This window comes from Syzygium oleosum, unplaced genomic scaffold (assembly GCF_021117445.2).
Source record: "Syzygium oleosum isolate NSW1041296 unplaced genomic scaffold, Sole_v2.1 Sole_v2.15, whole genome shotgun sequence".
Classification (NCBI taxonomy): domain Eukaryota; kingdom Viridiplantae; phylum Streptophyta; class Magnoliopsida; order Myrtales; family Myrtaceae; genus Syzygium; species Syzygium oleosum.
In genome coordinates this window covers 4,382,850-4,405,036 of record NW_026607499.1, presented here as the reverse complement: position 1 = coordinate 4,405,036, position 22,187 = coordinate 4,382,850, and the positions used below count along the sequence as shown (strand labels likewise).

The 22,187-nt window shown below is 42.4% G+C and overlaps 2 protein-coding genes across 4 annotated transcripts; both read right to left on the bottom strand.

Moving 5' to 3' along the window:
- Positions 1 to 272: 272 nt before the first annotated feature.
- On the bottom strand, positions 273 to 9,283 carry LOC115687785 (protein transport protein SEC16B homolog). 3 transcript variants are annotated; one of them, XR_008818083.1, is made up of 14 exons: positions 6,878 to 9,283; positions 6,310 to 6,630; positions 5,544 to 5,672; positions 5,333 to 5,455; positions 5,052 to 5,219; positions 4,611 to 4,736; positions 4,364 to 4,498; positions 2,885 to 3,012; positions 2,703 to 2,811; positions 2,262 to 2,567; positions 2,005 to 2,154; positions 1,610 to 1,908; positions 565 to 1,310; positions 273 to 419 (listed from the first exon to the last, which is right to left on the bottom strand). XR_008818083.1 is itself a non-coding variant. In XM_030613451.2 (13 exons), exons 1-13 carry the CDS (start codon positions 8,735 to 8,737, stop codon positions 791 to 793), a joined length of 4,374 nt encoding a protein of 1,457 aa, XP_030469311.1. In that variant the 5' UTR covers positions 8,738 to 9,283; the 3' UTR covers positions 273 to 790. The 3 variants fall into 3 exon arrangements, 2 of the variants coding, with proteins under 2 accessions (XP_030469311.1, XP_030469312.1); XM_030613451.2 differs by having other exon boundaries at positions 273 to 1,310; XM_030613452.2 differs by having other exon boundaries at positions 273 to 1,310; positions 2,005 to 2,115.
- A 10,682-nt stretch (positions 9,284 to 19,965) lies between these two features.
- On the bottom strand, positions 19,966 to 21,027 carry LOC115687774 (zinc finger protein ZAT9-like). Its single transcript, XM_030613431.2, has one exon. It carries the CDS (start codon positions 21,025 to 21,027, stop codon positions 19,966 to 19,968), a length of 1,062 nt encoding a protein of 353 aa, XP_030469291.2.
- Between the last annotated feature and the right edge of the window lie 1,160 nt (positions 21,028 to 22,187).

Below are 22,187 nucleotides of genomic sequence, written 5' to 3'. Positions count from 1 at the left end.
CTAAGATGCATCATGATGTTTTCGCCTGTTTGAAACTTTTGCGTCTCTGAAACCAGCAAGCAGCGAAGCAAGCTACCGGAATAAAAGAAATCAAAGTTTCAGAAAAGTGACGAAGAGAGCATAAAGAAAGTACCTGATGCGCAATTAATTTGGTGCATCAATCTAACTACGAGAAAATTCTGACTAACATTGGCTAAGCAAAACAAACTTAAGATCTGTGTTACTTTTCTCTCAAAATGAAAAGAATAGAAAAAAGAAAAATACAGCGTCTATGGCAGATCGACTCTATATTTCAGTAGAGCATCGGAATAGGCCCAAAAAACAGTTACAAAAGAAGAAACCACCAAGCCATCTTTACGCTTTTACAATTCAGCAAGGCTCTCCTTCCTCCTTGTGAACTATCTCCTTTCAGGGACTATCTGTTTCCAAATAAATGAACAAATGAACTATACAAAGCCGCCCCTGCAGACTTTTCTATTCTTTGTATATATAGAAACCCATCCCTCGTGCTAATATCAATAGATAATTAAGGAAATTTATCAAGCCTTTAACTGTGAAGAATACCTCGGTATAGATCCACTTTGTAAAGTGCCGGCGTAGGTGGTCCAGATCCAGTGCTTCGAACATCTAAAGCTATTCAAGATACTACAGGAGCTGGCTTGTGTGACCTTTCATCATTTATATAAAGATGAAGCGGCAATGGAACTCAGATTGATCACACAAAACAAAACTTGAATATTTACATGTTCCAACTCTCTGCTCAGAGTTCTTCCAACTGGAAAGTTTCTGCTCAAAGTTCCACTTCGTGAAGGTCATCCGCAAAACCTCCACCATTCATTGGCATGGGCATCGAAGTAGGATTGCTCGGCACATAAGCCGAAGGAGGCATGCCCAATGCCTCACCTAGAGGTTTTACCCCCACATTCTTAGGTGGATGCAATGCATCGTTGAAGCTTCCACTCCATGATGCTGTTCGGCGCGAGTGAGATTCGAAAGAACCGTTTTCATTTGACGTAGTCACTTTGCTTGGGATGTTACCCATGCTTGGGAACCTTTGCATGGCTGTCGAAGGAGGTACAGAAGTCTTGAATAAGTCATAGGCAGAGGATGTCGAAGGTTCTTCCGTAGTTGAGGTTTCCTCTTGTGCACTTTCAGCTATGGCCTCCATGGTATGGTCACCTGATGATACTACTTGGGTTGGAATGAAAAACTTTGCATTGGCAGCGACGGCAGGTTTAACCGCTGGCACAGATGGTGACTTGAATAAGTTTGCAGGGCTACCACCACCTTGGTTGAAGGTGTCAACATACCTGTCAAATCAACACAAAAAGGTTTTACCTGGTTGTTATAAAAGTGGACTAAAAGGAACGAAATCCATCAGTTTCTAAAGGCCAAAAAAAATTATCCATCAGCATTCACTGTCCAGAATGATTTTACGTGAAAGAAACAATGATGAAATATCAACCACACTCATTGTTAGAATAAGATAGTCATCCAACAAACTCATGTCCTCTGACAACAGCAATAACATTAAGTCGTTACAAAAATGGTCCGTTCAAGAAAAAAAAAGCACTGTGGAGTAATCATTTATATATAACTAAGAAAGTACCTTGATCTAACACCCATACGCCCTCGAGCTGAGAACTGATTCGAGCTGGGTGGAATAGGCGGAATTCCTGAGGTGTGGTCTGAAGGTGTTGGACTTGTAAAGTCTGGACTTCCGTTGGGGACAAGTCCTTCACTCTTCAGTGCTGACTTCAGGTTGTAGTCAGGCATTCCGTTCTGGAATGCTGCGGTTGTGGGAGGAGGAGCCAAGGCAGGTTCCTCAGCAGGAGGATCAGCACCTTCCTCTACCCATCTCTTTAGCTTCTCGTCATAGTAAAACTTATTCGTTTCGCCCAGTTTAGCCTTCAGATTAAATGGCAGACGACAGAACAGTCAGATCAGTTGCAGATATTGCTAATACAAAAGATTTAGCATGACATTAGTGCTAAACCAAAGTACCTGACGATCTGAGCGTGGTCTCAACACTAGCCCCACAGTCTTCTGTAAAAGCTGCGAGCCGAAACCAAATCTACCAAAGCGGGATGTCCTCTCTGACGCTGAAGCCTTGCCCTGAGCATTAGCCGAGGTTATTTCATTTGAGGAATCAACCTGATCAGAACTTAAAGTAGCATCAGAAACATTGCAACTTCAACATTAACAGGAGATTTGAAGCAAAAAGCAGAACGCTCCAGAAAGTTAATTGCAAATACCCAAACCTGTCTTGGGGTCCTCCCAAAATCTGGTTCTGAGACACTTCTGTTTTGCATTGTCATTTTGCTGCTATCAGCCGGCCACTCCATTGAAGCAGATGGTATTAAAGATGACATGGTCATTGTTGATTGACTACTCAAAACTTTAGTAGCCACTGGCTGTTGGAATTGTTCAATACCTTGAATACTTGCTTGAGACGTTGATGGTGCAGGGGGTGGTAACCCCCCAACAACCCGATGCGCAGTATTGTCAAAAAAATTGAGCAATTTACCAACTAACTTTGCGGGAGCCATGTTTGCTGAATACCCACCCTACAAACAGGTTGTCTGTCAAAATGGTGATCGTGATAAATAGCCATTACTTACTCGTAATTTAACCAGTCGATGAATGGGACCTCGGTCTATTAACTAGCTATGTGGTGTACGGTCTAAACTAACCAAACTCACCTGTTGATGGGCTCTAATCCTCTCCTCAAGAGATAAAACCGCTTGCTTCCACATATCTACTTCAGGGGCTCGCCCAGTTTTCAGAGATTTCGATAGCGCTTGGCAGTACCTTAAAGACCGTGCTACATTAGACTAAATGCTGTTAAAAATGTTAAAATAACAGGAAAAGGTCCGATGCTTACTTCAGTGAGTCAGAAACTTTTCCCACTTCAGCTAACATATAGGCATATATGAGCTTATATGGCTGGAAGGGTAGCAGGATAAACTGAGAGTTTCCTAGCACTTTTGAATATTCATATAACTCCGTCCTCTGTCCAAAAAACATGGCATGATAAGCTTCACTCATTAAATTCAATTTTCTCACGCTGACAAGATAAAGCAGAGGTGCAAGACTTAGTGTTTATGGTTACATAATAGGAATCTATTTGTCACGACTAATGATTCAAAATCGTCTTAGCCTCCTCTAAGAAGCGCATCAGATCAACTCTGATCTAAGGCATCACAGGGGTAGCAGCCTAAAAAATGTTCATCTCTCCCACAACATTTGTTGCACCAACATCTAAATATCATAATCACAAAGATAGGATCAACCAACGCATTCTTATATAATAAATACGATATCCAACAAGTTCAGAGCCACAGAAAATGTAGCAATGGCTGCATCTGCATCAGTATTGTTGAAAATTTGCTCAAACTCCCCTCTAAACAGCCAAAAGTCAACACTTTCTGAACAGGCACTACTCAAGTAAACAACAGGGCAACAGACAAACTCAAGATGAGCAATGCCATGCAAGATCTAAAAAGGATCTCGAAGCATAAACAAGCCTTCGCCTTGACCATACCTACTGCTTTTGTTAGAACTCTCTCTCTCGCTCTCTGCCCATTTTACATGCCTGCCGACTGTTTTTGTGCGTGCGTGTGTCCTATACTTCCTACCTAATATGAACCACATACAGATAGGCATTAGAAGGAAACCTGTTCCATCCACCTCTTATTCTACCACAAACACATCAAGAAACACAGTGGAGTTCACTATTCTAGGAAATGATCAACATTTCTCATTTCTACAACTGTCGGAATGCATAAATTCAAATCTCTCCTTTCTGAAACAAGATTAACACTAGTCCTGTAAATCAAAGCCCAAGCAAGATATTATGGATGAATAACTAAAAGTAAAAATCACTAGTGCTATGCAAAATTCTCGTCAAAATAGTGCAAGAGATTCTAGTACCCTGATTATATCAAAAGCCAGGAAAGACAAGGATTTTGTGCAAGTTCCAAGCATCTTAATCATGATTTCTTCTGCCAATAAACCTCAACATGGCATCACATTTGTTTAAGGTAGATCTAACAAGATAAAATAGTCAACAGACCTCACAAAAAAAGCAAACAAGAAGAAGGTGGGAAAATAAATAAATAAGCTGCATAGCATGCATATGGCCAACAAAGAGTACAAGACTAGAGACTGAGGTAATCTATTAGTCATAAGAAGTTTATACAGCAACATCACAAAAGATCACCAGTACGCCTGTACCTCCAAGAATTTATGCAACATCATTTCCAGAACACTCATTTAAAGAACATGCAGTCCACTGAATGAATCATGGCATAAAAAAATGAAACAACAATAAAAAGCTGACAGCTAAATGAGACAGTAATACCTGTATAGACCCTGGACTAGCGTAAGTTCGTGGACATTTCCAGTGATCTGCTCCCACAAGGCACAGTCTTGCAGTATCTGAATATGACTCAAAATTTGCTTCGGCCACAAGATAGCATATATGTGCTGCAATAATCTGAACCATAGTTCTTGTGTAAAGGCTCAATGGCAATGATTCTTGCCTAAGACTCAATTGTAAATCTCTCATTCCTGTATGCAGGGAATAAAAGAAATGCTAACATGCATACCTCACTTTTTTCCTTCCATAGGGAATCCCCAAGGTGAATAATCACAAGTTCGTCATCTTTGGTTCTGTTTGCAGCAATTACAGCCAGATTTTCCTCCCAGTCCTCAAGCATTCCATTGGGCCGAGGCTGCAGAAGAAAGCAAAATATGAGTTAATTTTGTACAGATCATAATTAAATTTATAGAGTCAGTTCCTTTTTAATTGCAAATATCAACAGATATGATGCCCATGTCTCCCAACAGAGATACACTGTCAACTGTGAAGATATCACAATGAGATCAATTCAGTCATAACTAATCCAAGAGCATTCGCTCTTTATAATGATATAAATTAGGTGCATTTCCTACAATAAAAACTAGGAAAATTCACCAGACACAAGGTAAAAAAACATGCATAATAAGTTTCAGGACCAACTAAAGATAGAATAACCACCCAAACACACCTGAGCAGGACGTTGAGACATAATCGTGGTAACAGGAGCACTAGCGGGGGTGGTGTCTGCTGAAAAGACTTCAGCCGGTTGACCTGCAATTAGCAAGCACAATGTCCGCAACGGTGATCCAGGTACCATCTGTACGAGTGCCATTTGCTTTACAGTATCAACGTAAAACTGCAAGAAGCCAATTCCAATCCAAGAACCAGAAATACAGCCAAGCATTAGCCACCCAAGATGTGCATCAGTAGAAGAAAGAAAGGAAAAACAACATGAAAGGACCACCTCACCTGATCCCCCAATTGTGAGGCAAGTATAAGGGCTGGTCCCCACAACTGACCTTCTTGTGCGCACTGTAGAGCCTCTTTTTTTCTTCCAGAAACAAGAAGATTCTGCACCTCAGAGGCAGTCGCCTACCAAAAACATCCAAGATCATTTAAAGAACATGAGATTGCTGCTCAAGGTGGAAAAAATGAAAAAAGGTTTGAGAAATTAGCACACCTGAATTTGTTCAGGAGAAGGTAAAAACTGCAAGCAGCGGTTTTCAGAATTATAACCTCCAAATGGTCCATTAGTTTTCTTAGAAGACGCAAAAAGTTTGGCAACTGCTGTTTCAGGACTATCACCTTCCTGTTAGCACGAAAAGATTGACAGGTACCATCTTAATTGTCCAGTATATGATAACACTGAAAATGCAAGGACCCAAAACAGAAAAGAGGAAATATAAAATCAAAGTTATGAAAAAGAACGAGAGTGATAACATTCTCAAACTATGCCACAAACTTCTGATTGAGCATTCCCATCTCCCGCTCAGACTTCTCAGCAAATTAATCACATGAAACCATGTCTAGATGAAAGATATCAATATTTGGAAATTTTTCCAGTAGAGAAACTGACTAAAAATTTAAGCCAGAAGATATGCCATTTTTCTAAATAAAAAGGAACCAAAGCATGGAATATGTACGTACATAAAAACCCTACGCAATGTATTTCTTTAAAGTATACCTACTGCGTCACATGAGATTTAGTTGCTTTTAGAGGAAGCGAGACAACCAATTTTGAAGATCTCAAATTTAAAGAAAAGCTGCCAACCCACAGTTGATCGAGAGAAGAAAAAGCAGAGCAAGAAGCATAAACTTGAAAATACTTTCTTCGTAACAATTTCCTGGCAAAGTATGTAAAGGATGATGTGCATAAACTTCATAGAAATGATAAAATTATCCAAAACAAAGAACTAAAGTTGATAGCAGGTCTGAACAAAATTTACCTTAAAGGCTGTTTCGGTGCCAAAAGGAGATCGAAGTTTACCATAATGCTGACAGGCTATCTTCAGCAAAGACAGAAGCAACTTCAAAGCCTCTGCTTTTTTGTAATCCATATCTGGAGATTCACAGTTCGCAATCCTTTCGTCCATCCATTTGTTCAACTCTTTACTTCCAACACTTCCACCAACTAGAGGACCAGGAAAGGATTGTTGGCACAAAGCATGCAAATAGTTGCAAGCACCAAATCCATTGCCAGAAGCATCATTCTTCTTTTGGAATACTTCAATTATGTTGAGGACAGCAATTGAGCTCCCAGAAGAATCCTTCACACCAAAACGAGGGAAAACAACAAAAAGTGAGTGCTTTTTTCAAGCGAGAGTAGCATGATATTAAATATCAAACTATATCTGAAGGATCTCTAAAATGAATATACTTCAACAGCAAAACACAATCCAGAGGAATTTCAGGAACATAATTTTTCTTCAAAGTATAGAACCATAAAAAAGAGGGGTAATATCCCTTTCAGCTTCCCTAAACCAAATTAACTGAAGGAGAAGTCTAAAGACAGACCTGGCCTCCATATGATGGATTACTGGCAAAAGTTGCATCTTTCATTACTATGAGTTTCCCACCAAATCCAAAAGTAACTAACGCATGGGCAGGACGCCCTGCCGAAGATAGTCCTACGTTAGACGCTGGAGTAAACTGATGAGTACCCTGAAAAGATTGCTGGTAAAAATTTACTGGCTTCTGATTGGCATACAAATCATTGGAGAAATGCAGTTGATCATGCTGCTCAACCATTGCCTGATTGAATGGTTGACTGGGGATAAAGCTCTGTGATCCAAAAGCCCCCTGAACCTCACTCTTATTCCAGCCCGATTTTCCATGTGATTCAACTGCCCCAAAAGAATTAAATGAATTCTGTGGATTGATGTGGTTGTTTGCAGCAACTTCGGAGCCATACAGAGTGTCGAATTGCTGTTGTCCTCCAAAATTTGAAATTGCATCGCTTTTTGCGACTGTTCCTAATTGCCGTGTATCATTCCTGCTCGGTTGACTGTATTCACTATATGACCCATCCCAATGACCATCCTGGCTTTGACCAACATTAATCTGTGACCCATAATTGTTAGCCTGCCCGTAGTCACCATGAACACTATTATGAGCTTGACTTGTTACATCAGTGGCAATCGATCCATCTTGATTCTGGTAACCATGACCTTGACCTGATGATTGTAAAGAAGAAGTATAACTCTCTAGTGTACGCCATTCTTGGGCAATCATATCATAATACCAACCAGGGTACTGAGGATCAAATACCATATGATCCGGATAGCCGTTATTCCCCTCCGAAACCTGATTCATACTATAGACACTCTCAGTTGTCCCAGCCTCCGCAGCAGTTCCCACGATAGACTGAGCAGTTTGTTGCAAATAAGAAACCTCTGATGTTCCATCAGAACTAGCAGGCCATTCCTGAACTGCAGTATTACCAGAGTTCCCTTGGAGATTCATATTGGGGTTGTAACCATCCACTTGATACCACTGTCCGGTATTGGAGTCATATTTCCACCCCGGATATAAATTTTCCCAATACTGACTACCACTAAGATCGTGCACATTAGCGGTTTGGTCATCACCAGCCCCATAGCCTTGGTCCTGCTGATACTGTGCATAATGTGCAGAGTTTTCCAATCCATCGGCCTGATTTTCGGCACTACCTGCTGCAATTACTGACTCATGGTTTGAATCCTCCGGAAAATTACCAGAGAACTCCCCACCACTATTGTCCAAGCTAGTGAAAAAATCGGAGTAGGATCCAAACCCATGGCCCTGGGTATGCTCAACGGCCTCTGCATGAAATGAGCTCCATCCCACTTCCTTGATTCCCTTACCAGATCCACCATCCTTTTCCTTCACTGGATCAACCAAATCTTGAGACCCAGTGCCGTTATCATTAGACTCGATCAGACTGTCAAACTCGAACGAATTGGCCGATGCCAATGCACTGCTCTCACCTGCGGCCACACTCAACGATCCTGAAGCGGCATCCAAATGATATCTGCTCCCCATTGCATCGTGCCCACTTCCATCATTCAAACTCTCCACGGCCGCACCTTTGATCGGCTCCGCACCAACTGCAGAACTGAGATCAAACGAGTTTGGAGGCAGAAGAGCCTTCTTCTCACCTGCAGGTGGCGCGACCTGATCCGCCACTCCAAAATCGGCAGAATCCTCTCTATTCAGCTTCGGATCAGCTCCTTCGCCCGAATCTACAATGCTCAAATTAGAAAATTTCCTCGCCGCATCGGAGCCAGAGGCGGAGGCCGATCCCGGAGGGGCAAAATCATCGTCATCATCCACCAATTTTTCGAAGAAGTCCTCGTCGGTCTGATCCTCCATCTCAAATGGAGGATTGCTAGCCATCGAACCCAAACAAGGGAAACCCTAAACCTCGGCGATCCCCCTCAATCCCCCACCCAAAAAAAACAGGCCACCACCCCCGCCCGAATTACCCTCGGAATCCGGATCGAAACGGCGGCTGCCCCGGCAATCAGAAAACGTCGGCTTCCGGGGCCGTAACGATCGCCGCGGCGGCGGCGACAACCCCCGAGATCCAACCGGGCACGCGCAATCTCACCTCGGAACCGACGGATTGCGATCGCCCGACACCGAATCGCGGGCACAGGGGACCTCGAATTGGGAAGATCTAGGGCTCCTGGAGGCCCTCCGATGCCGGCGCCGTTTCCTGACGGGACGCCTCGAGGATGCGCGGGATCGGACTTGAGATCAACGCATTCAGCATGACGCCCGAAAAGGGGAAAACGGAGAAGGAAACCGAGAATTCAGCTGACGGGAAGAAGAAGAAGCAGCAGCAGCAGCAGCAGAGGAAGAAGAAGAAGAAGAAGAAGAAGTCACTTCATTGAGGTTGAGACTCGCAGAGAGACGGAGAGAGAGAGTTTCGCATTCAGCCAGCCCCCCCACCCGGAAAACCAAAAGGCCTCCTGAGTCAATTTTTTCTTTGTTTTATTTTTTTTTTCGGGTTTATATTCGTTTGATTTTTGGAAGGTATATTTAATTTTTTTTTATTTCTGCCCCAAATTTCACTGCGACGCTGTTTTTTGACCTTCTTCTTTTCTTTTTTTTTTCTTTTCGATAGTCCTAAAACTTACCGTGGAAGTGTAATTGAGTCCTCAAGCTTTCGAAATGTACAATTAAATCCTAAAATTTGTTAGTATTTTCTATTTGTCATATTAGACGGAGCTAATGGAAGAACTCGATTGTGCCGACTTGACAATCTTTAGGACTTCATTGCACTTTTTGAATGATTTAGGACTCGATTGTATTTTTGTGACAAGTTTGTGGACTTTCAATACACTTATCCCTTTTTCATTTCATTTTTCCCCTTGATTTCTTTCTCTACTTACTTTTTCTCTTCTTCTTATTTCATTACTCAATTTGTCCATTTTACTATACCCACGATCAGTTGTGCCATACCTATCTCAATTAATCCTCAACATGACAATCTCTAATATGATACGCATCGGTTATTAGGTAATCATGTGGCCCCGAGAGGATGAAGGGATGATGTTAAAAAATCGACGATCAACAAGTACAAACATATACCACTCGAGATTTCGATTCCTCTTATTAACTAATGGCGAATCTCAAATCGGTTTGAGTTGAACGATGAACGATGAAGTAAATAGCTCAAAATTCAATTATCTAAAGAAGAAATTCACAATTTTCGAACAAGTAAAGTAATCTCTCAAGGGTCAAAGACATAGTAGGTTTGGAAACTTTTCCAACTATCTCAAGTCATTCTTGAACTTTTTTGTGTAATCGAATCTTTAAAGGATTTTTGCAAACAAGTCTTTGTGGGGCAGTTTTTAAATCTTCAAATAACAAAAATTCTTCATCTTCCAAGTACGGTTCTTCTAGTACTATGGATAATCAATGACTGAAAATGTACATCTTGTTATTATTATTTATAGTTAAAAATAATTGAGAGTATTTATTAACACGACTCTTTTTTTAATTATGTGCTTGTTAGTCCGATTATGTTATCCTCTCTTACATGAAAATGATGACATGATCGTCCTTCCAAATCAGCATGTTACTTTAAGTAATTACTGATGTGGAATGAACAAAAGAAACAAAAAAAGGACAAAAGAACACCGATCAGAGAGGGAGGAGGGGGAGATGGGGAAGAGAGGTTGAAGGGAGGCAGATGGCTAACAAGGACCAGCAATGCACGGGCACATGCTTCCACCTAACAATGAAGTTGAAAATTAATTGCATGCATTTGGCATTTTCCCATGTTGTCTTGTGTATATTAGGTGCTTTTGTCTTTAATAAACCTAAAAAAAAAACTTCCATTTTAATGCGTTAAAACATGTTGTAACGAATTATAAAAATTTAAAAATAATTCATATATCAATTATCTTCCTCACATTTCACTGTCATGCCACTAACCTCCTCTGGTTTTATAAAAAATACAAGCTTTAGCAAACTTATCCACCTAATTACTGTAATACCGTTTCCCTTTCTCAAAATACCCTTATCATGTCCCATCCGCCAACAAACAAATCCATTCCCCATATCCGACGCTCGGCCCATTAGTTTATCCAATGCCCCGGATGGCACGGGGCGGGATCGATCTCACAGATGTTGCTCGTGGACCGATAACTGATGTTATCACTGCTCTTCCTGCTTGATTCGGCTCTCACTTTGTTGGAGCTCCAGCCCCCGTGCGCCGGATCGTCATCGACGAAGACGACGTCAGTGGCGTCGGAGGAGGAGATCAACGAGTGGGCTGAGGATGACAACTTGGTCGTGAGTGAGTCCGCTGTTTCGAGGGGACTCGTGTGACTTAGGAGTATGTTTCGGAACTCATCCTCCAGTCTCGCCATTGCAATTCGGACTGTGGAGCTGACCTTGTCACCCTGCTCGTCGCCTCCTCTGCTGTCCAATAAACTGACCGCCAACATTGAGCGGTGGAGCTTGTCCACAGCGCAAAGGTTGCTGTCGATCTATTCGCGATTGACCTCAAAGATCATCTTCTCCCTAGTGTCCTCCCCGGAGGCCATGCTTCAGAACCAGGTCCTATAACCGAGTCACTAGCACTCGACTCAGGCCCATCGAGGCCAAGCTCTGTTCCTTGATGGCTCGGTCAATGTCCACAGAGGCTGGCCCAAGTCCCTCAAGGCTAAGTTAAATCTGGATGCCTGTGCCCGGGTTCCCGCGGACATGCCTGAGTATCTGACTCTCGTACCCACGTCATTAGTGCCCGGCTCGAGTCCATCAAGACAAGCCTATGTACATCGAGGATGGGCCTATTCCTTAGTGACCAAGCCCAAGTCCACAGAGGTCGAGCCTAGGTCTCTCAAGCTAGAGCTAAACCTTGGTGCCCATCCCCGACTCCTCGAAGGCCAATCCGGGGTCCCTTGAGGTCGATCCTTGTTGCTCGGCGATGGGCTTGGGACACCATATGCTCGAGTCGCCAATGGCCATGCTCGAGGTACTCAACTCACATGTCCAAGGCACTTGTGACCAGCCCAATTCCATCGGGGTCAGGCCTAGTTCCTCGGTAGCTTGACCCAAGTCCAAGCTCCTCGAGGTTGGGCCCAAGACCTTGGTGCCCAAGTCCACAATGGTCGGGCTCGGATCCCTCAAGGCTCGGCCCTGGTCCCAGGTTCCTTAAGGTCAAGCCCGAGACCTTGATGCCCAAGTCCACAGAGGTCGGGCCCGGATCCTTCAAGGCTCAGCCCGAGACCTCAGTCCTTGTGCTCGAGTCCCTAGCGGCCATGCCTAGCTACTCGGCTCTTGCGTCCAAGTCACTAGCACCTTGTCCGATCCATTGAGGCAGGCCTAAGTCCAACGAGGCCAAGCTCGGTTCCCTAGCGACAACCCAACTCCTCGCCAGAGTCACTAGCGTTCGACTCAAGTCCATTATGGCTGGGCCCGATTCCTCCCCTCCACAAAGAGAGGGAGTAGGTCCCACAATACTGGGCCTAAAACTTCGATGCCCATGCCTAAGTCCACAAAGGCCGTGCCTGGGTCCCTTAAGGCCGAGCTCGGGAACTTGGTGCCTATGCTCGGGTTGCCAGTGACTATGCCTAGGTACCTAGCTCCCTCGCCCAAGTCACTGGCGCCCTAGCCCATCGAGGCCGGACCAAGGTCCAAAGAGGCTTGGCCCAAGTCCATTGAGGTTGAGCCCGAGACCCTAGTGCCCGTGCCTAGGTCCCTTGAGGCCGATTCTAGAGCTTCTTATTAAAAAAATATATATTATCGCAAACATTAAGAATCAAAGCATGGTCTTCAACATGAACACATAATAACATGACCTAAAGACATTTATATAGTGAAATGGTGTAATTTTTATTTTGTTTTATAAGAATTTGATTTTTTACCCAAAAACATAAAATAGGCCGGTTTCCAAGTAGAAAGAATCAAAACGGAACCCAATGATTCCCAATTCTAAAGCCTCTTTATATTTGTCCGTTAGCATGGTGCTCACTCACGTCTTTCACGTTGCTCATATGCCACACCTACTAGCCCATGGCCCAATCTGAGCACTTGAGATCCGTCACTGATTGATAAGAATTGGAGGTCGGGTTGGGTCCGAATCGAGTCGGATATGACTAAAATTATAATGTAAAAAAATGGATCGATTCAAATTTGACCATTTTTTACCCGATCCACACATTTTTTTTGTCAAAACCCGATTCACCCGATCAATGGGTGTAATGTGAGATGGTTTGGGTTGTGGATGGACTTGTTTCACAGTAGAGGCTCTTTTGGTCAGATGTAGTTTTAAAACTCTGAGGAAGGTGAGTGAAGTGTTGAAGCGTGGCAGGGTAATTGGTATTTTCCCAAAATTTTATGAACATATCCAGATCGTTTTTCCTTTTGCACGAGATCGGCGTAACGACGGTTGAAGAACTTACGTAAAATTAATAAAAGAGAGTGCACTCGAGATACTCGAATGAGTATAATATGGTATTTTGCTACATGACCATGAGTATCGACCGCTTGGAGTTTATTTAGAACGTACTCAATAAGTAAATAGATTTTAATAGTACCTTTTAATTTCAATTTGAGATTAGACGATAACATAAACACCACGGCTCTAGTTCACCCCAATTGGATCAGCATAATTCAGTAAAAGTATGTCTGCGATCTCTTTCAAGTTTTCGAAACTCAACAAATAGAGAATTTGCTGGATAATGACATGGAGCCAACAAAAGTAATCTCGCATTAATTCCGACCAACAAAAGAAGAAGTAATCTGACATTAATCATTTGCTGGCTTTTCCACATTTGGAGACAATTGTTAGGAAGCGATTGACAAATATGGTGAACATAAGTGCACCTCGTTAATTTGGTAGATAATAATGGTCATCTCCATGCTTCGTTGCTTATATAAGAGCTTTCAGTGCCGGAGTCTCTCGATTGTCCGATGGGTCACGAGTCACAACATGTATGGTCGTGGTTATGGACATTCGGGACACGTTTGTCCCGATTCCTAACACGGTGCAAGGATCGTTTTGCCGAATGTTTTATGTGTGATTTCGATGTGCATCGGGCTTGTTTTCATTTTTGGTGGTTCACATGCATCACTGTGGCGGCTCTAGTTTTTTTTTTTTTTGGTCAGTATGCCGGCTCTAGTTCAAGAGTAGTTGCTTGGCCAATATAAATTAAAGAGTGGTTGGTAGTTGAAACTTCACACTACGCGTCACGCCATCGCTTAGTCAAATACTCCCCGTCAATAAGTCAATTCTTCGGCCTTTTTATATATTTTGCGTGTATAAAGATTTTCGTGGAGAAAAAAAATCACCAATTCATTCCTCAACACATTTTATTGATGCCAATTCAGTAGTTTAATGTTTCGATGATATTTAGCGTATCTTTTTAAACTTTAATTCACTGATTAAAGGAAAAAAAATCTTGCAGGTATGTCGGAAATGTACAGAGTGAGACCGCCCATCTTATAACAAGAGATTAGAATAGATCACGAGTTAATTCTCTTTTAAAAGGCCATGGTGACAATTGTGAGATTTGAAAGTTTGATTTAATTTTTTTTTTTCTAAATAACCCAGGGACACGAGCATAAAATCCCGATTATTGGGAGGCCCATAAAACATCATGTAAGCTTCGTGGGCCGGTTAAGTCCCGATCTTTGGCCTGTGTAAGTATTTCTGATCCATAGCGATTTGCAATGTGACTATTCAAACGTTGAATCTGATTGACTAAGTTTGTCAAACGTTGATATTAGGATGCAAAACAATAGCCGCCACCAGAAGTAGTGGGACTTTTGTGGACTTCTTACTAGAAACTATTTGAACTTTGAAGAAGTAGAAGGACGGCTAATGTCCAAGCCTTTACCCAATCGAATTGCCTACCTTTGTACAATAATTTAATATTGGTATCCAAATTCAACAACTACGTTGTCTGAGCAATTATACACAGCCGTGCTCTACAGAAAGTTAGACTTGTGGCCACCAATCTAATGATAAGGGGACTATTTATTGATGTTGACCCGAAATCCTTTTTGCTCTTTATGTAGTATTAACTAAGATGACTACGCACATTAAATATAGGAGAGAGAAATAAATGTATTTTGACTGACTTTTTTTTTCCTTTTGAAGGGAAAAACTAAAGTTAAAAATAATTGTTGCTTTTGATTATTCTTTTTTGAGGAGTATTACAAGATACTCCAAAAGTGCATCTTAAATGTCTTACATTCAACACGATATGAATTGGGTAGCTAAGATCCTTAAAATGAATTCCCTTCCATCTTTTTGGGTAACCCGCCCTTTCAATCCCTTTGTGATTTGCTTTGTTTGGATGCCCTTTCGACGGGTTTTTTGTTTAAAAACTCTTACTATCGATATTATCATCTTTTTTCGATCAAAAAAAAAAAGCACGATATGAATCTCTTTACCATTTTCTGTTTGAATTTTGGAAAGAACAACAATTACATTAACTAGCTAATTAATTGATGAACAGAGATAGTGATTCTTCTCGCGATCAATTGCGGGGCCAAACCTCTCTATAATTCAAGCCAAACCCTAGAAAGGTCTAATTGTGCAACTAACTATGCGTCCGTGCATTTTCGTGCAGCTTTGAAAAGCTTAAGGTTAACTTAACATTATTCTTTAGTACAATTATCTGTCTAAACGCTATCCTTTTGCAGATCAAATGAAGAAAACAATGCCATATGAATTCAATTAATAAGCTTGAGAAATGGCAAGAAAATGGGTAATCACCTGTCGATAATTTCTTTTCATGAGGAAATAGAGTCAAAGGAAATATTGAGCACTACATTAATCCGTTAGACTCATATTGAGTCGAAATGACAAAAACATACAAGTCTCATGATTTTCGGCATTGCCGGCACATATCTCACTTGATTTTACCTATAAGTCGATGAGAATTCCAAACTCATCGAGGCTTCTCGGATACTGATCATCAGTCACCGTCACTTATTTTTGTTAAGATCTCTTCTTCTAACCGGAGAAGATCCAAAAAAGCAGATCCAGATGATGAAGATCTTGTCGCATCAGTGTTGATTTAGTGAGCCATTATCGATTTGGAATGACCCTCTTTGATTAAGTTCAAGAAAGCTGGTGGTTCGAGAGCAAGCATCGGCGTTCAAACAGATCTGAATACACACGCTTCCCTTTCCGCCATTAATCCCGGCACATAATTTCTTAATTGTCTCAGAAAAGTCCCCCAAAAGAGGGCCAAAAAAGAGCGGAAAGAACAGATCCGTGGGGACATATTTGTTAATGTTAGTAGTGCATGCATCTTTCTCTACGTGCCAACAGTTGTCACGCAAAGCTAATATTAATACTTAAAGCGTTGAGCATGGCAAACATTCATTGCCCGTGACACGAGGATTAGGGTTTGCCTCCTTCGGCTAATGGAGGTTGGATTTGCTTGTACCCAAAGGTATCTCCCCACGCACATGAAATCGAGGAGGCTAATTAAATTAGTGCTCGGAAAATGAAATGACATTTAGAGTTGATTTGTGTCGCGGGAAATGAGTGATTTAAAAAATATTTTCTTAAAAATAATCGTGTGTGTCACTCGAAATGATTAGTCAATGGAAAATATTTTCATTACCGACAACAATTTGTGTATAAACATGTGCGTAGACGATGAAAAAAATTTTCGTTCATTATACGGCATTTGTTCTTTCCTCATACATATATTTAGCCACTCACACTTTAAAAGTTCTTCATTTAAAGTGAATTATGACCCTTAACTTTTGCTCCCAACTCTGTGAAGTTTTTCTAGAATCAAAACGAATACAACTATAAATAAATTAGATGATTTAAAAGCTATAAATCTCATGTGATCAAGCATTTGATCCAATCATACACTTTGGGAAATGATCATGCCCTTGATTTGTCCTAGACTTTTATAAGTTCCAACTTTTAAGTCTAGTATGTGGGGCTAATGTCAAGTTGAACTATATATGTGCAAAAAAAAATAAGTAAAGAAACATACAATAATATTATTGAGAAAATTACTAAAATAATCATAATGTGTTGTACGGATATCAATTTCGTTCAAAAACTTTTCAACTTGGCAAATTTGATTCTAAACTAATTTAACGATTTATCAATGTAGTCCTTCCGGTCAATTTTGGCTGAAAATCACTGACTCGGACGTTGACCATCCTACGTGACACGATCAGCACTGACGTTCACGATTTTTATAATTTTAAAAAAAAATTCTAAATTATTTTCTTTTTTTTTCTTTTCTTTCCTTTCCTTTATCTTTTTTTATTCTATTTTATTTCGCTGGCCGCCGACAATAGGCGAGGGGCGGCACCAGTGACGGTGCAAAGGTGGCGAGGGTCTAGCAAGTGTCGCCCTTGCCAAATTTGGCGAGGCCAACCCTCGCTAAAGGTCAGCCCTTGCCCCTGGCCGATGGAGGTCACCAACCATCGTCGAGGCGCGGCGACTAGTGAAGGGAAATATGGAAAAAAGAAAAAATTACAAAAATTATCCACGTCAGCGTTGACCATGCCACATAGCCACATAGGATGGATGGCAGATTGGACCACCGCATTAGCAATTTCCGGTCACAATTGGCAGAATCGTCAAAATGTTCACGACTAAATTGGATAAATTGAAAAACTCTTCACTGAATTGGCATTTTTACAATCGGTTTATGACTTTTTTTTTTGGGTAGTTATCCCTAATATTTTCAATGGCACTAAGAGGGTGAATAATAAATTTTTTTTTTAAAATAGCTCGATTATTTCGCGGAAAATTTGATTGTGTTGAGAAATCAACGGCCGAAATCGTCTGGGAATTCGATGGTGTTGCGGTGAGGTGAGAGGGAAGAGAGGTGGGGCTGGGCCACCGGCTGCTCCGAGAAAGGATGGGAGGAGGAGGGGGGGTTGACCAAAATTCCCGGTCATTTTGCCAACAAAGTCCCGGTTGCCTTCTCGTGAAGGGTGCCTCCAGTCACGCTGACTGAATCCTCCCCCCCCACAATTTCTCAAATTCCATTCCTGCCCCCCCTTCCTCCTTGTCCTTGATCGGCAGAGGGAATGCAAAGCACACATTTGACCCGTTCCTTTCCTATTCTCGAGAACAACCCCCTCGTTCCCTGAACTCGCTCGCTCGACAGTTTCAAAAGAATGGACAACAGCAAAAGGCCAGTCCCCTCAAATTTTCATTAATTCCTTTTACGAAACAAAGCTGAATCGCGTAAGGCCAAGTCATCCGAGTAAATCTCGATCGCGGAAGGATGACAGGGGGTTTCGATCGGATGATAAAGTGAGTCGAGTCATGATATTCTTGATCGCGCCGATCGGTTGAGAAGGGAACAAGGGAGGACACCGATCATCTAGAAGATAAACACCATCGCAATGTCTAGTACTCATCTCTCTTTGGCACGACACGTCCGCGTGAACAGTAACTTTATGCGGGATAGTAAACTGATCCTTGAGCGTGTACCGGGGGAAATAATTCTAGTATAACCTCGTGTACCGGTTAGGAAGCACCGAGTCATCATGTATGGACGCTTCATCAGCCCTAAGCTATTGTACCCAAGTGTTATTTTCTGCAGGAAGAGGCTCTGGTTTGGCCATTGACTGGCAAATTTATCAATATGCTGATAGATACTCCAAAACCATGTGTAATCTCTTTTCCTTTTCATGAACCCTTTGGCCTTTTGAAGGTTCCAAAGAGAGATCCTTGGGAATATGTGATGGCAAAACGGACGATAGTGTCGGGAAAAACTTAAAAGAGCGCTTAAAAATGACATCTTTTTGTTTCTTTCGGGCCAATCCATCTGATCATCGAGGACCTAACCAAGCCCTTGGCTTTGTCTTTTCGCTTTAACTCAGTGATTATCTCTCTCAAATCCCCCAATCTTTATGTAAAGTGAAAAAACAGGAGAGACAGCATATTATCTGAGGATGGAGCATCCCTTAGGAAGCAAGATTCATCACATGCAAAAGGGAAAAAGAATACCCACACACCAACATGAGATGGACGAAAGTGTCCCCAGAACCAAAGCAGTACTGTGCAGTGACTTGCCTCATTCTTTGTTTCTTTTTTTCTGGGGGAATCAGATTAATATAAGCCCTGACTGATGTTTCCATGGGAATATTTACTGTGACAGCTCTCTCTGTCCCTGCCAGCTTACAATGCTTCGTTCTCTCCGAGGCAAACAGCGCTGGTTTAGTGGATCTTCCAGTTCAGAAATTGGAGGGACTCTGCATATTTCTGTCATTCTCATTCGCAGTGGAAGATGTTAACCGTTCTGTTTTTCAAAAAAAACCTTCCTGTGGAGATGGGGGTTATTTGTGTAATTCCAGTTTGGAGCTTCTTGTGGTTCATGCTCAAATGATTGATTCCATGCTTCACGCTTTAGCAACATTAGCTTAGACGGTGGACAAAAGGAAAAGAGCGAAACGGAGAGAGACGAGTCGAGTTCTAAGTTATTTCCAACTAAATTGATGCAATGAGATACCAAGAATTGTATGAGTACTGAATGATGGAAAAAGTTTCATTGAAGAGGTGCACTAAAACAAGAATTGCAGGCGATTGGTAACAGAGGCAGAGCAACACTGCGCATTTCCAGAGCAGAGACCACCATGTCCTGGTCCACAAGCAATCCCCAAATGTACTTACATTGTCAGCAAAATTGCGCCTAACAAAAAGCAAAAAGCCAACCAAAAAGAAAAAAAACAGAGAGAGAGAGAGAGAGAGAGAGAGAGGAGATAAAAGAAACTTGATCGTACTGTTACTTTTCTGATGATGAGGTCCCTCTCAGCCTCTCAGCGAAACGAGCAACAGTTTGTTAGCATTTTCCACAGAGAATTAACTGCTGTCTAAGAGGTGAAGAATATCAAGAAGCCATTTGCAGTCGAAGTGAATGAACTTCGTTGCAAGAAGACGCAACTCGAGAACTAAAAAAGCACCTGATCATTACTCCTAAGTTCTAATGTATCACCAGAAGAGCAAGCAAAGAACTTTTCTTCCTAACCATGACCAATGGGCAAAGATCAAAGGAAATGGAGTGTCAGTCACCTAGCAAAACCAATGATAAAAAAAATAAAAAAATTCTTCTCCGATCTCTCTGTCTCTGTCTCTGTCTCTCTCTCTCTCTCTCTGCGCGTGTTTTTCAATTCTTGATGGTTTGGGTGAATTCTCCATCATCAGACACCACACTGAAGTCGTCCTCCTCCACCGGAGCGGGCAGGTTGAGATCTATCGAATTGGCTGAGACTTTAGACTTGGAGCTCTGAGCACCATCACCATTACCACCGACACTTGATCCTCCTAATCCCATCAAGTGAGATCTCTTGTGCCCACCGAGAGCCTGTCCATTCCCAAACACTCTCCCGCAAAATGGGCACTCATAGACCCTCTCTTTCTTGCGCGCCATAGCCATGTCCTTGCTCGGACCATCACGCCTCGCTCTCTCATCTTCTTGCCTCTTCTTCTCACAACCCATTGACCCAGCAGCCTTCCTGTGAATCACTCTGTGCCCACCCAATGCCTGCGAAGATCTGAACACTTTCTTGCACACCTCGCACTGGTGGTGCTTCCTCTCAGCTTCGTTCCCCAACAGATTACCTTTTTGGCCCTCCTGAACTTCTTCATGATGATCATCATCTCCATCTTCGTCGTGGTGACGTTTTCTTCTCCACCTGTCCCGCGAGAGCATCATGAGGCACATGGCGACATCTTCTTCAGGCGAGGTGTCCGACACCGAGCTCACTGGCTCCGGCTCAGCCGGCGAGCCCGGCTGGCTCGGCTTCGGCTTCGGCTTCGGCTTCCCCTGCTTCTCATCCTCTGCATTGTCGTTGCAGCTGCCCAGCTTTCTTGGGGTCCTCTTGGATCGCCTCCGAGTTGGGTTCCTCGACTCGGTCTCGCTCTCCCGGTCCTGCACGACGACGAACCCGGAACCGCCCGAGAACGAGAACTCGGGATCTGCACACTTGAAGCTCCTCCTGGGGTTCTCCCTCAGTCCGTAAATCAGGGACTTCTCTTCGATCTCCTGATCCCCACGCGACGACTCTTGCTCCTCTTCCCCGGAGGAAGAGGCAGGAGACGAGGTGATCGACTCGACGACGTGGGGTCGGTGAATCTTGAGGCTGGCCAGATGGGCCTTCATGTGGCCACCCAGTGCTCGGCCATTGGCGAAGGTTCTGAAGCAGAGCTTGCATCTGGGTCTCTCCATGGAACTGGAAAACGAAGCCAAGATCAAAACTGTACGAAGCTCGGGTGTTGAACTACTGATCTCTGTCCCTCTCTCTCCCTCTCTCCCTCTCCCTCTCTGAGATGGTGGAGAGATTTGGGAACTGAAAAATGAGTAGGTGACAAGCATTCCTCCACCAAAAAGGACACACACACATTTGTTAAATTTTTCTTGGGTTTTATAAAATTATGTTCGAAAAAGCAAAATGTCGTGTGCCACAAAAAAGATTAATGAAAAAGCAAAAAAGGGGGAGCAGCTAATCTGGCAATTAGGCAAGGATAAAGGAAACGAAAATAACTGATCATGGAAATTGGAACGAGGGACAAGGAAGTGACATGCAAACCTTGCCCCGTTTGGGGGGTACTGAAGCCTTTTTCATGCCTTTCTTTTCATTTGGGTGTCCATCAAATTTCGGCCAATTTAGCAAGGAGGTATACACTAACCTTCAGACATTATCACAAAATTAACACCGTCTCCGGAAAAATACACACAACCCTTGTATCATTATTTGTAAATTTAACACCAATTTTGTAAATGTCTTTGGGAAAAATACACAACCTTTCGCCTATGTTACGAATTTGACGCCGGTTAATATTCTGTATATTCTCGCCGATGTCTCTTTCGCGTGTTTAGTAACATGATCGTTGCTGTGATGACGTGCACGTTAACAACGCGACCCCTCAAGACCACACCGAGCAACTCTATCTAGCCGGCGAGATTAATTTGACAATAGGGCTAAAGAAGACAGGAAATCGGAGCCTAGGGAGAGTTTGGGGGCGTTGTGGGTTAGTGTTGGGATTGCTGCGAGTTAAAGTTATTATCTATATTGGACACCGATAAAAGTAGGGCTGACAATTCGTGTTCACGTCTGATATTCGGGGTTCGTAATCATACCAAATTTTATTATTGAAAAATAACATCGTTTTGTTAATTGTGCGGTAAAACTTGTATATATTAAAATGGTGTCGGTTCATGATTAACATGTGGACGAGATGACGGTGAAAATGGATGAAATATTAATGGATGCCAAATTTGCAACATTTGTAAAAGGCTATGTGTTCTCTCTTTTTTTTTTTTTGGAGATATTTTGTGTTAAATTTGTAACAATGATTATGTTGTGCATTTTTTTGTAAGAGGTTCTA

Coding starts and splice junctions, on each gene's coding strand:
- LOC115687774 (XM_030613431.2), bottom strand. CDS start 21,027: ATGGAGAGACCCAGATGCAAGCTCTGCTTCAGAACCTTCGCCAATGGC.
- LOC115687785 (XM_030613451.2), bottom strand. CDS start 8,737: ATGGCTAGCAATCCTCCATTTGAGATGGAGGATCAGACCGACGAGGAC. Junction 4,737..5,051: donor TGTCTCAACGTCCTGCTCAG/GTGTGTTTGGGT, acceptor TTTCTTCTGCAG/CCTCGGCCCAATGGAATGCT. Junction 2,568..2,702: donor GGATTAGAGCCCATCAACAG/GTGAGTTTGGTT, acceptor ACCTGTTTGTAG/GGTGGGTATTCAGCAAACAT.